Consider the following 13,854-nt stretch of genomic DNA (forward strand, 5'->3'; position numbering starts at 1 on the left):
GCAATAAGTTTGTTTGCTGCACAGAGATGCTTTCTTTTGTAATGACCCTTCGTTCTTCTGAGAAAGGGTGAAATAGCATTCCCGCTCTCTTCCCTCACGCACTTGTGATTCACAGACCTTAGGCCATGCTGAGGAAGGCCACAGGCGCTCAGAGCAAGGGCAACCGCTCTTGCAGCACGGCTGTGTAACGCCTCCTGTGTACTGTAATACATTCCACAGAGGGAATGGCAGGGCTGCTGTGTTTTTAAACTCAGGGAGTTTTTAAATTGCCCTAATACAGCAAAATCTCTTGGGTTACACCCTTCTTTCTGCACAGTTCAGAAGTGATGTTGGCATTGTCTGCACACGCAGATCCTTACACTAGTGTAGACAGTTTAAGTGAAAGTCTTAAAAAACCAAAAGCGTCCATGGTGCAAATAAATAGTCAAACGGTTTATCCCCTACCAGCGTATTTTGTCAAAATGGCTCTGGAGTACCAGCTACAAACTGTCCATTACCAGGACTTCTAAGGCAGAAATTGGCATTCTTCACCATAGTCTACAAACCAGAGTTTTGTGTCATACGGCTGCAAGATTTATTTGGTATTTTAATCTATAAGTACACGAGGTTTCCACCAGTAAAAGCACAGGAATTTTCTGTGTGGTCATTGCCACTACTTACATATTGGACAAAGTAACACGTAGTATTGCATGTGAATAAACAAACTTTGGTTCTCTACCTGGAGAAGTCTTACGGACCGAGCTCTTTTACTTGTTAAACAATGGCTTGCAGAGGACAACAAGGCAGCTGAAGGCCACACTGAATGCTACACTCTGGAAAGTTCGGGACACTGTAGAACTTAATTAGTTTTTTGAAGGCACTTTTTTTGATCATCACCTCTTCAGGCAGCCTGGAAAGAATTCTGGCATTTGCATGAGACTCCTTCTCAGTGGCTGCTGCCTTGGGGTTACATTGCTCGAGACTACCAGTCATTGGCACACTGTTGCAGCTAAGGGAACGTGCTGTCTTTTTCTTGCCTTGAACAGATAAATAACTGAATAAAAAAGAAGTTAACTTATGTTTGGTAACATCCTGGACATCTTCCGGAAAACAGTCATCTAGAGGATCCCCTTGACCTCTCACTTGTTGACTAACCACACATGTACTGGGACTTGCTGCTGACTTCTTAGGCTGAACTACTATTTTTCTGGAAGGCATTTTGTGTTTTCCTCTATCTAGATAAAGCTGAGAATCATTACTAGTGGCATCAGAGCTAGGCTCAACTATCATATTAGGGATTATTCTTGACCCATCACCAGAATTGATGCAGTGCAACCCATAATTCTGGCTAACAATTTGGGCTGCAGTATGTTGAATGATGTTCCAGTCTTGCAGAATATCTTCCCTGGTTGTGAACTGAGATGTTACAGTAAAGCGAATGATGAATTTGTCACGAACAGTTGCTGGAACAAGGAAGAGCCTGCCAGAACTGCTTAGTTCTTTCAGGAGTTTTTCTGTCAGCCAGTTGGGACCCTGTTTTAAATATGAATAAGAAGAAAAAAAAAATAAAGACACTATAGTTAGAATTTCCAACAACATCCAAACATCATAAGAACTCCAGCATTACAAATTCTTACACAAAGTTCTTAATGTCTGGGGAGAGATCAGCTGTGGTCAATTGATTCCAAAGAGACATGCAAAAGGCTCAGTCTTTACCTTTAGACGGAATACAACCAGTCCAAGATGTCTTGTGGCAGGAATTTCAAAGAGTGGATCACTTTTAACCAAGGATTCAAAGAATTTGGCTGTTTCAGTACCCTATAATTAAGGAAAAAACCCAGTAGTTATGTATTGGTTTGTCACAAACCCACTGTAAGACACTAAACTAAGTAGTTAAGAATTCCTTTCCTTACTAAAACACATCATTCCAATGCATGAATGGCAGCAAACAGAAGAATGACGACCAAGCTAAGAATTTAAAAGTCTGTCTCTATTTGCCCAAACCCTTGACAATGAATAAGAGTAACTGGACTAGATATAGGAATTTTCTAGAAGAAGATTTGAAAACACAACATGCCTTCTCAGATTAGTCCTTTTGCACCAACCATTGATCCACAATATGATCCCTTTATTTATGCTCCAAAGACTTAAGACCATAAATTTTCATCGCAATGGGTTCAGCCATTCATCACAGCCTGCCTCCCTAACAGCTGCAGCTTTGCCTCAAAGAAAGCTTCTAAGATCAGTACTCGGTCATGTGCAGAAGGCACTGACTGACCAAGTCGCTCTCCATCACCTACTGATTGCAGGAAGGGTACAGGAAATCTTTTGTCTACACAGTCAATCTTTCCAAATTACTTAACCAGTAAAATCAGCACCCACCGAGTGTTCACACGCAAGCTTTGTGTGCAAGAGGACTTGTTATGCCCTAGCTACCAGTAAGTGAACATCATACATTTATGCTCGGATTGTTAATTTACATACATGTCGGACATGAGCCTGAAGCTTTTTCACCCCAAATGAACGAATCACAAACCACAACTTCAAAGAACGAAATCGACGACTGAGTGGAATTTGCCAGTGCTGTGAAAAGACAACAGTTGACCAGCGAGTGCAGAAACAACAGAAAGGAGCGTCCCCTTACACTGCTGCCTCTGTCGCTTCAGACTTAGGTCAGAAATCTCTGTTGACACAAATCATTTCAAATTACTGAAAATCTGCTAAACCTAGGAAATAGCCATCAAAGAAATGCTCTATCTACACATTTTTCAATTAATTGCAAAAGTAAGATTTTGGCAATTCCTCTTAATCTATGGCCTGGATATGCTTAGAATTTTTTGTTAATTACCAGCTAACAACATCTTTTTGCATTTAAAGAGCATTATCCATTTCAGATGTGTCCATTTACACTTTAGATCCGAGTGCTCAAATCAGTTCCTGTAATTTGCATATTTAAGTACCATCCTGAATTTTTTCCCAAAACAATTATAAACAGCAACCGCTGATGTAGGGCAAGACCCTTCCAGAGGAAGCAACACCTAACGCATGCAGAAGAGTGACAGAACATATAATGCAAATACTTCTAGGGAGCTACGCAATTATATGCAGAGTCCTATTTAACCGCAAGAGGGACTCCTTGATAAATTTTTTCCACTCCTCTCCACACTCACTCTAGTGAAAAGCACTATTGATTTCAAGGAAACAATTATCTTTTCAGGACCAGGGTGAGATCATAGCAGAAACAATTGGCAGTGAATATTCTTTTGTTTTCCTGTGCTGAAATCTGCTGTAAGACTGATCTAAAGTGAAATGCCTCCTTAGCTCTCCTATGAATATCTTAATGCGAAGAAAAATGTAATTCATTCTACTGCTGTTTTACAGCGTGGCACTTCCATCACTTACTCTTTTCTCTCTTTTAGTATGTACCAGAGGTACAAGAAAACCAGCCAAAATGCCACCACTAGGAATTACTTCAGCAACACAATGCACAGAAATGACCCTTCTAACTAAAAAGGCAAGGCTGGATCCCCATCTGTGTAAAAATCTTAAGTATTTCAATCTCTATATTTTACATATAATTTTATAATTAATTTTCATAACCAGGGCTCACTTCAGTTTTATTACTTACTCTGCATTAGGATCTCAGTATAATTGCTTTTACGCTTTTATATAGTATGACCAGCTGTAAGATAAGCACGCTCAGAGTGTGAGGAATTTTGTAGTCTGTTTGAACATTTTATATACAATTTAACTCAAATAACAACTTACCATAAAATCAACAGCAGCTCCTGAATTGGGATGTCTGAGGTAAACAGGGTTAACACTGAAGGTTTGATGTAGTTTGTATTTATCCTTAACCCTATCAAATGTAGAATGAACTGTATTTAGCAAAAATTATGCAGAGAAAAACTCTGCAATTTGCATGTTATCCTTTTGGTGGTGTTTGTGTTTTGCCTTTACTCACCAAAATCCAGTGCAGTCAAAATGAACCATCATCCATTTGGAAGGGTTAAAGGTAAAGGAATCTGCATATTCAATTCCATCCAAGAATAATCGAAATTCAGGGCATACAAATGCTGTTCCTGCATACGCAGCGTCAATATGAAGCCAGAGTCCCTCAGCATCACCTGTTGGAATTGAAATAGTTTTACGTAAGGGACAGAAGGAATCAAAGTACATGTTTAATCTCTCCTCTCTGAAAACTAGGTGCATGTTTTTGCAGAAGGCAGACAGGCTGACAACAAAATAGCAAGCAAGACAATTGACAATCTAGTTTTATTCTAAAGCTGTGGATCCAGAACCCCAAAACATAGGATAATGCTGAAATCAGATGGTGTCTGTAAGAAAATTCACTATTCCGTATTTCATATGAGGCTTTTCAACATCTGATTTGTCTCACCTGCCTTTCTACTAAGTGAAATTCCCCAGTACAATGCCAGAATAAAGACACAGTGGCAAGCAAAAAAGACCCAGAGAGAGAATTGACGCTGACCCAACAAGAGAAAGTGCCACAGCAGCTACTTGTCAGAATTTAAGCCAGAATAAGGTCTGCAATCATGTAAAATCTACCTTTTGAACCGGTGGCTACAAAAGATGTCCTAGCAAACACCACCTTCAAAACGCCTTTGCTAGGTTAAATATTTATGTATCCATCCTACAGCAGTACTGCACTCTGTACTGTACAGTCTGTATTCCCTGAATAACCACATTAAAGATTTATCAGTTGGCAAATTTCATCCATCTTGAGTAGAATGTACTTTAGCATCCTAACCTAAATCTTATAAAAATCACTACGAAGTCTTGTGCTGAGTCCACTGATCTTTGAGACACATCTGAAAAACTCAGATCATTAGTGTTTCTGCTCTCCTTTGTTTTGGCACGAGAATTTCTCATTCTATCTTTTCTGTGCTATCATAGTTTGCAACTCGGGGGAGGGGAGGGGGAGGGGAGGGAAGACACTTAAAAGACACTTACAAATTGGACCCAGTTCTGAGAGATTGTCAAAAGCACAGACACCAGTTGTACCCAAAGTTGCACAAACCTAGAAGGAAACAAACCTGTTAAGATGGCATTTTTTAAACAAATGGACGCAGCACTTTAAAAGTGGGTAGGCCATCACAGACAGTTGAAATGATACTAATTTTTTTCCAATAAAATAGAAATTATTTTATGCATTTTAACTTCCAGCTAACATATTTAATTAATAAGGAATGTTTCAGATTAAATTTTACGTTGACATCAAGCACACAAAACGATGCCGATACTCCCAACCAGAAAGCTGAACATACAAAGACTGGCACTAGGCCTTTCCTTCTGTCTTCTGCAATGGCTTTCTTCAAAGTTTCACCTCTGAGGGAAAAGTTCTCATCCACAGGCAGAAATTTCATCTTCACAAGAGAAATCAAGCCAGCCTTTTCTACAGAAGAATGTGCCTTTAAAAAAAAGAAAAACAGTAAGAAAGCAAGCTCTGAAGCTGAACAGCTGTGGTAAGTTATGGCCTTATAAAGACAGCAGGAAAAGCAGAGATAAGGTCCTTATTATAATCCATATTAATACAAGTCTGAAAGTTTCTTTGTGAGTAACTACAAGAAACTGTTACTCCAGTGAATGCTTATGTTCCATTTATTTGGGTTCTGGTCTCTAAACTGTAGTAACAGGCATCCTCACCTTGTGTTTGGAGGGCCATTTATCAGAACTCAGCTCTTAAAGGAGCCTCTAGAAATGGATCAACCTCAGTTTATTCCCTCCTCCCTGCCATAAGAAGGTAACCGCCCCCTGAAGTTGCTTACTTCTGGGCTGGGGTAGACCAAACCCCCTGATGAGAAAAAGCCCTTTTAGTTATACTAAGAGAGCCAGAACGAGTGTGTCTCCTGTTGCAGTTTTCACAGGGGAATACAACTGTTCAGTTCAGGAGTCCAAGGATGGAACAGGTTTGCAGGCAGAGCTGCAGTACTGTGTCAATGTCTCCTCCAAGAACAAGCACAGAGGCCCGGAGTGGAGACCACAACCCCGAGCAGCACTGGAGTAATGCCCTCAGCATGCCTGTCCGAGTGGAAGGAGGCTGTGAAGAAACAAGAGCTGCAGCAGCACGAGATCAGCACCTACTTACTGCAGTAAGGCTTTGTGACACAACAGGAAGGATGTGCCGAAGTAAGTCACGTGAAACAGTCTCTTGAAGACTGCCAGGACCCTACAAAACCTCATCTCACACAGATTTCGTTTCCCCATTTGCAGAAAGCAACATTGGAGGGGCTCGTTTATGCCTGTGACCATTCATGTTTGCGGTTTTGTCTTGGTACAGAAAGTCACGTTCGCATTGTGTGGTCTGGACAAGACAGCAGAAGCAAATTTATTTTCTTTGTAACCAAAAGAACCTACTTGATCAGATGCGTAAGCGATGAGGCGAGAATTGAGTGAGGACTCATCAGTGTCTGGCTCTGAAAGCTTCATCTCCAGAATTTTGTTTTTCCTTGCTGCTAGCAGTGCAACCAAGGTTGATTCACTCACAGTGCTCTGCAAAGACATTGCTCATTTACTGCAACATATTACTCCTTTATTGCTATTTTGTCAGGGATTTACGGATGTCATTGAGGTGCTCAGCTGCCCATCCCCTCTTTTCTACCACCGCTTTTCTGGGATGCAGTGAAAACTTGCTAGCTGATGAGCAGGTCCCTGGGCCAGCGACACAAAATAAAGCCTTTTAGCTGCTGTATACTTTTAACATGCAGGACTGAAAGTTAGGGGGAGTAAATAAATCACATTTTCCTTTTGTTCTTCTACAGCTAAAATGCAGTATCTCCCATAAAAATGACAAACCTGAGCAAAGCTCCTTACAACACCACAGCGTCTCTGCACCAATTCCAGGGGATACTCATTTAGGCCTTGTGAAAGGAGGTAAAGGTTCAGGCCTTGACCTTGCAACTCTCAAAGTAGACATGAGAAAAAAGAAAAATAATTTCTTGCGTGGCTACGTACTGCTGGCAGAAGGAACAACAAGGATTCCTTCTCTAATTATGCAGGAATCACTTTAGTGAATAATTTGCTTATGTGAAACAGACCGAAGAAACCAAACCTAACTCTCCTCTGTCCTTATATAAGGCCACAAGAATACCTGCCCCTCATCCATAACACAACAGGACTAAAAGCAATACTAATTCCTGTTCTATAATCTTCTATATTTAATACTAAAATTTGTGAAAGTAACGTCAAATTGGGTTTCATCTCTATTCAGACCCATAGAGCAAATCTTGTTGGTTTTGCCTGCAGGAAAAACTATCACCCAGAAGGAAAATCACCTGAGTGAAAACAAAATGTTGATGAGGCCACCTCTGATCTCCCCTACCTGTAATACTCCTCCACCCACACTGTCGGGATGGTGGTGCAGGAATTTATCTGGAAGGCCCAGCATTTTAGCCAACCAATCCATCACATTCATTTCCAGCTCTGTACAGGCTGGACTGGAGGCCTAGAAAAATAATTTTTAAAAAAGAGAATCAGCCTGTAATTCATCCTGCAAACACAGTAGGAGTATAACCCTTAGAGTAAACCACGTATCACATTCTAATTAATAGCTATTAACGGGTTTTAATTGCCTTGGGAGAAGTCTCACCCAGATGCAACAAAGGCAGATGACCAGCTCTGTGACACTGGAGATGTAAGTAGCTCATGGGGTAAAGCTATAGCCCATACCTAGTTGAATACAACGCTACTGCAATAAAAATTATGTTGTTTGCTGAGTTCTGTACTACAGACTGCTAGGTTAAGGTCACAGATGAGGGTGAGTGCCAGGTACCTTGTTCATTCACAGCTGCTCTCTTAAAACCAAATACAGACTCCCACTAACCTCCTTCAAATGCTCTCTCCAGATGACCTGCATCACTCTCAGTGCTGAGCTTCTAAACTATCAATAATTTGAGAGTCATTCATATAAAAAAAAAATTCACAATGAGCTATTTGAGACAAAGCCCTGAAACTGCAATTCACCACACAAGTACAGGCTCTTGGTCCCTGAAGAGACAGAGCGCTCATCTATCTTCCAGCTGAGTTAAGGGAGGCTTTTTGCAGTGGCAAAAGAAAGATGAAAGCCGTTCTGCAGTATCCAGCTTTCCACTTAAGAAAGACTCTGTTCACATTGCAAACTTAACAGAAATCTATCACAGCTAGATTGAGGGCACAGAAATGGGTGCTTCTGTGTATGCAATGAGCTAATCTTATACAACTACATGAAGACTATAACCACCAATTTCTTTGAAGGTTTATGAGCTTCTACTGCTTTCTTACATGGAGACATAAGTCTACAAATCCAGGCAACTTCACCACTGGGGAAAACACTGGCTTCAGAACGCTACTGAGGTATGTAGAGTCATAACCAAGTAGCACTGTGTACCTGCTGCAGGAGGATACAAAATATTCAGACTGGGACAGGCCACTAAACAATTATTTTCCGAAGAGGAAAAATGGGAAATGTGTTCTCTCAAAGGAGCCGGAGAACTGGAACAGAGCCCAACGTAGCCTGCAGTCATGGATGGTGTCTCTTCTATTGCCTGCAGTGCTTGTGTAACCGTCTTGGCACTGAGACTAGATGACAGGGAACAATGCTCACAGTGGGATATGCAAAGGATTAGAAAACAGACATTTCTAGTGGTATATTTCTTTAATTCATTCTCACTACTAGGTAATGTTTACTCTTATATATTCTATTTATTTATTTTTCTAAGTGATCTTTGTCATTTATGCAAATGACATACAATTGGTTAAAGTAAATAATTATACTGACTCACAGAAGAAGAGAGAATGGCTATGACCTGCTCCCTGCATAATACACACAGGAGATAAATATCTAAAATAACAAAAAGAAAATTACCCATGTGAATCCCAAGCAGTTAATTGCATCAGCCAACATATCTCCAAGGAGTGAAGGCCAGGAAGTAAGAGCTGGAAAGTAGGCATGCATGTGTGGACTTTGCCAATGGACTACCTAGAACAGAATTATCTAGAAGTTAGGTCTGAAAACATCACAAATTTCTGCACATGATGTAGTGATTATTATCTGTTTAAAGTGATGGAAAAGGATCATAGCAACCTAATATGTGCAATTACAGATCTGCTAGCAGAAAGCTACAGAGATAGTAACAGGAGTGCAGCACTAGCGAATGATAATACTGGGTCGTTATTAGATAAATTCCAAATTACAGCAAAAGCATTTATCTGAATTAAACAGGCAGTCAAAGACTCAGAACAGGAAATAATGGTCTTTTGAACATGACACAACAGTCAGAAATATTTATCAAAACATTTATCTTCATACAGGGAACCCTCGCAACAAAATTGCTCTTACTTATTTCGTCAAACAATATCTTGCCTTCAGTCACACACACCAATTTACAAATCATATAGCCTCCCTCCTTACACTGAAGGAGCCTGTATGTGGGACACCAGCATAAGTATGTTTAATGTGAATACGTCTCCTACATCACACCAAGTTTCTGCAAACATCTGTAAAGAAAATTTTAAAATACACTTTGAAACAGCTTCTTACCTAAAACACTTAATTGGGTAATATGAACTCATTTAGCAGAATCTGCAATACTTATACACAAGAGGAAGGAGACCTTTACATGCAAGGAGACAAATCTTACAGGTAGGTGACCCTGGACAAGAGACATTTCACCTTGCTGTGCCTGGGTTTTCACCTCTGAGATGATGCAGGTCAGCAGGCAGAGGGGTCTTGTGAAGCTAAATTCACCAGTGTCAGAAAATCACTATTCCCCTCTAAGCAAACATGAGTTATTCTTAATGTATAAAATACTTCAAAAATACATTCGGTCTGTCCCCTAAAATTGTACTTAGGAACACAACAGTAATCTCCAGAATCCTTCTGCAAACCTTATTCTATATTTTGGGCACTTTAGATACATGTTCTGTAGAACCTGTGCATTCCAGGATTTGGTGTTCACCCGAGGTAGTAATGGCTTTTTCTTGTGATTATACTTTATTTCTTACCCCAGGCATAATAATCTTCTCTATATCTCCAATGATGTTGTCCCAGCTGTCTGGGTCCATTGGGGCAGAATCTGGCAACTGGGCTCTCATGTAACCTGGCTGTACATCAGGAGTCACTCGTCTCTCTCTCACATTGCTCAGGTACTGGCAGATGTAGTCCACCATCTCCTTCCCTGCAAGAAGCAAACCAGTGCTTTGAGTTTCAATTGCAGGAAAACTAACAGTGCTAGTACTTCATGCAATTTGTCATTAGCATCGGACAGGGCTTGGAATACTGCTCCGAGGACAGCCACAGGAACTAACCTTCCTCCTACACCCTACTTGTCCCATCTAATAATGTAGGGACACGGCTTCTAGAACAGGCTCCACGGGCACAGAACAGATCCACAGGGTTATTTCAGCGTTGCCACTGAATAGTTCAAATGTACCTTTAAAATACAATCATGGTACAAGTACAGTTTAATTACTGATAGACAGATTTTTTTGCCTACAAATTAACTGAAACTGCATTTCAGACATCAAATTTTCCTAATTCCCCATGCTTCCCTGTCGTTACAGCATACCCCCTTTTGCATCTTCTTAAAAAAACTGCACAGGTCCACACCTTTTCTCCACTTTTTAGGCAACCTCCTCCAGCCCTGGCACCGAAGTTTGCTTCCCATCTCCAGAACTGTGCCAGTATCACTGAAGTTTCATGGTGTCATCCAGGGAAGAACCACTGTGCATAACCCCTTGGCACAAGTTTATTCAGAATCACAGTTCTGCAGCTTTACCACAGTATTTTAAATTTAAGACCAAAAAAAGCCTCAGTCATCCACTGACTCCAAATCCATTAAACTCAACCCTGGAACACATTTTTGTCTCGGCCTCAGCAGATCTAATTCTCAAGGACATGTCTGCAAATGAAGAGTATGTATAGGCCATCCTAATTCTGGGTACCATTCCCAGCTCTACAACAGCTGATCTCCACAAGCAAATGCTACCCGTTTCCAAGAGTAAAGGATCACTTACCTCTCCGTCTGTACTCCTCAGGCTCCATGCTGATTCCTTCTAAAAGCACCTCTTCACACCTGGGCCACAACCTTTCAGGAGAGGTGGGCAGTTTGGTCTGGTGCCCTGCTAGCTGCTTCACCCTTTATAGCTCCCTTGCTCTCTGACTCACGCATTCTGGAAAAGGTTTAACGCAGGCAGGTTATTGGTGAGCGTTTATCTTAAACTCCTCCCAACTGAGGGCTTTTAGTCTCTCGTATGTTCTCATCTGCGCTCTTTTGATGTTTAAGAGTCTATCTCTAAGAGGGGCTGCCTCTGGGCTAACCCTTTCCTACTTTCAAATGATCTTTCAGAAGTCCCACAGTAATCCACGTCATAAATATATGACGCATTAACATCAGACTTGTGGGAAAGTAAAAGCTCAAGAGTTTCCAAAACCAAATAAAGGCAGACATGTCACTCTAGCACACTGAACAGTAGTCATTAAAACATGCCAGCAGCAAGAACAAATTTGACACTGCAGGCAAGGACTTTTCATTTAAAGAAAAAAAAATAAAATTGTAGGACCGTGTTTTCCCCAGAGCATACCTACATCCCCCAAGGCTTCAGTGCCTACGCTGTCAGTCCCTTGCTGCTAGAAAGAAAGGCACTACAATTACTGCCAGTTCCAGAACTGCTGTACAAAGCTGCAATGATCCTGTGTGGATATCTTGCCCTTCCAGATAAGATGAGGTTACACTGCAGGGTGATGTTCCTCCACTGATACCACCCTAGATTGCTGAGCTGGGAAAACATATCTTCCCCCCTCACTGCTCTTCCTTTCCTCACGCATGATATGCATACGCACTGGGATTTGGCCTTAGATCTCCTGAATTCCTCCAGCTCCTGCACCTGGATGATCCTCAGTTTGGAAGTGCAGCCATATAGATTCCCCCTTGTTCCAGCTGTAGTACCTGAGAATACATCCTGACCTCCTTGGCAGCATCACCTTTGTTTGACACTGTATCCAATGTTGAGCACTTACTTTCACCAGAAGGAACGCACCTGGCTCTACACTGATACCAGGCAGTCCTGGGAAAAGAGAGGTGGGACTTACGGACTAAGAACCAGAAAAAGAAATTATTACATTGTAAAGTATATGCTTGCCCTATTTTTGCTATACCCTAGGCTCCTGCTTAGGGCCAGCCCTGTTGGAGGCAGGATACCCGTCTAGGCTGACACCCTTCCTCTGATACGTGACAGCAGTTTCTTTATTCTCATCATACAGAAGAGAACTGGCTGTCAGAGCAGCTTTGATTTTCTGCCACAGGTACTATAACGCTGCCTAAATGCATTCATTATTCTAGGAAGTTGTTACATCTTTCTCCACCGCATACTTTCCACAGAACAGTGTGAAAACCTTTCCTAGTTTCTGCTGCGATTAGATATTTGAGAAAGAACCATTTCACAGATATGACAAAGATGCTCTGATACACGCACATCAGATTAATATACTGAAATAATAAAAAATATTGATAAAGGCACCGAAAGAACAAGCACAAGAAGTGCAAAAAACCCCCGTACTGTATGCATATTCATCTGCTTTATCTCAGAGTTTTCTGGAAACAGAAGGAGAAAATCCAACAAGCTGTCCTCACAGTTAATATCTATTTATGAACCTCTCTTGGCTTTGCTGCAAATGCTACCATAAAGGGGAACAAAGGCAGCAAGAAGGGACTGGCATCAAGCACAGGACCAACTCAAAAAGAGGTGAAAATTCTTAAAACCTGTGATTCTAGTTCATTACAACTAACTCATACATTATTTTAACATACGGACATCTGTTCAAAGAAAATTGGTAGCTAATTACATTTATGATTTCAATTTGGAACAGCAAATAAGGAGCAATACTTCTAACAATGTTTTCAGAGCTCGACTACACAATAACTTTTCCATGTGACACATACCCTACACCTTTGCTCAAAGGTGATAGTTTCATCAGGTTGGTTTCTCGTTCTGTGCAGAAGAGAACAAACAGCAGGTCCTGTTCGGAACTAGAATAAAATAGGTGATAATGAATTACAGGTAGGGTAAATATTGCTGGTGATAAATAAATCTTTGTTATAGCTACCCTGCACTTGGAAGGATTTTGTTACAGACAATGAGGAATAGAATATTTGCTCACAGGAAGCAGAATGAATAGAAAACGTTCTTTTCATTGTTTGCTACAAAGGTCTCTGCCATCAAAACCGTGGGAAATGCTCCATTTGGACATGAACACTACCACTATCACTACTCTGACGAATGCTGAAATTCTTATCATTATTAAGAACACAGATTAAACTGTAGTTAAGTTTGTGGGACGTGGGGACGCAAACATTATTTTGATCACAGAGTAATCCAATCGCAGCAACACCTAACGAGCACATTTAACTTGACTAATTTGTTCCTGCATTTGCTAGTAACTTAACAGATAGTTTGGGGGGGGAAGGGGGCGGGGGAAGAAAGAACCCAAAGAAATCAACCCTAAAATATAGTAATTTCCAGTTAGTCACTGCACAAGGCTTGCTTCAAGTCCTTGTACCAGCTGAGCATGAATATATCCTTGAAGACAATTCTTCTAAAAACCAACACCACAGATTTTCCATTTTTTATTATCTTTTGATTATTTTGGAGTAAAATTTGCCAATGGGGATTGAATTTGCCAAATTTATACCAATACCAGGATACTTAGGATTTTCTCCTAACTGTCAATTCTACAAACTCCAAGGTTTGAAGAAGGAAGATTTTTACTTCATATTGTATAACGTAATTCTTTCCCCATTCCTCCCTCCTACCTTTGAAGGCCGCTCTAAGCCCGAAATAGGTTTTTCATATTTTTCTGAATAACTAACACAGCAAAGC

The 13,854-nt window shown here is 40.8% G+C and overlaps 1 protein-coding gene across 2 annotated transcripts; it reads right to left on the bottom strand.

The window, feature by feature from the left end:
- Positions 1-560: 560 nt before the first annotated feature.
- HDC (histidine decarboxylase) lies at positions 561-13,776 on the bottom strand. 2 transcript variants are annotated; one of them, XM_027801119.2, is made up of 13 exons: positions 12,918-13,776; positions 10,993-12,042; positions 9,982-10,154; positions 8,843-8,956; positions 7,322-7,444; positions 6,358-6,492; positions 5,268-5,411; positions 4,954-5,020; positions 3,944-4,106; positions 3,748-3,838; positions 2,464-2,562; positions 1,696-1,797; positions 561-1,512 (listed from the first exon to the last, which is right to left on the bottom strand). In XM_027801119.2, exons 2-13 carry the CDS (start codon positions 11,018-11,020, stop codon positions 754-756), a joined length of 1,998 nt encoding a protein of 665 aa, XP_027656920.1. In that variant the 5' UTR covers positions 11,021-12,042; positions 12,918-13,776; the 3' UTR covers positions 561-753. The 2 variants fall into 2 exon arrangements, with proteins under 2 accessions (XP_027656920.1, XP_055570991.1); XM_055715016.1 differs by lacking the exon at positions 7,322-7,444.
- Positions 13,777-13,854: the final 78 nt, after the last annotated feature.

The sequence above is a fragment of the Falco cherrug genome, chromosome 7 (genome assembly GCF_023634085.1).
Source record: "Falco cherrug isolate bFalChe1 chromosome 7, bFalChe1.pri, whole genome shotgun sequence".
NCBI classification, from domain to species: Eukaryota; Metazoa; Chordata; class Aves; order Falconiformes; family Falconidae; genus Falco; species Falco cherrug.

Coding starts and splice junctions, on each gene's coding strand:
- HDC (XM_027801119.2), bottom strand. CDS start 11,020: ATGGAGCCTGAGGAGTACAGACGGAGAG. Junction 7,445..8,842: donor ACTGCTTGGGATTCACATGG/GTAATTTTCTTT, acceptor TTATTTTTCTAG/GCCTCCAGTCCAGCCTGTAC. Junction 5,412..6,357: donor TCGCTTACGCATCTGATCAA/GTAGGTTCTTTT, acceptor TTTTTTTTAAAG/GCACATTCTTCTGTAGAAAA.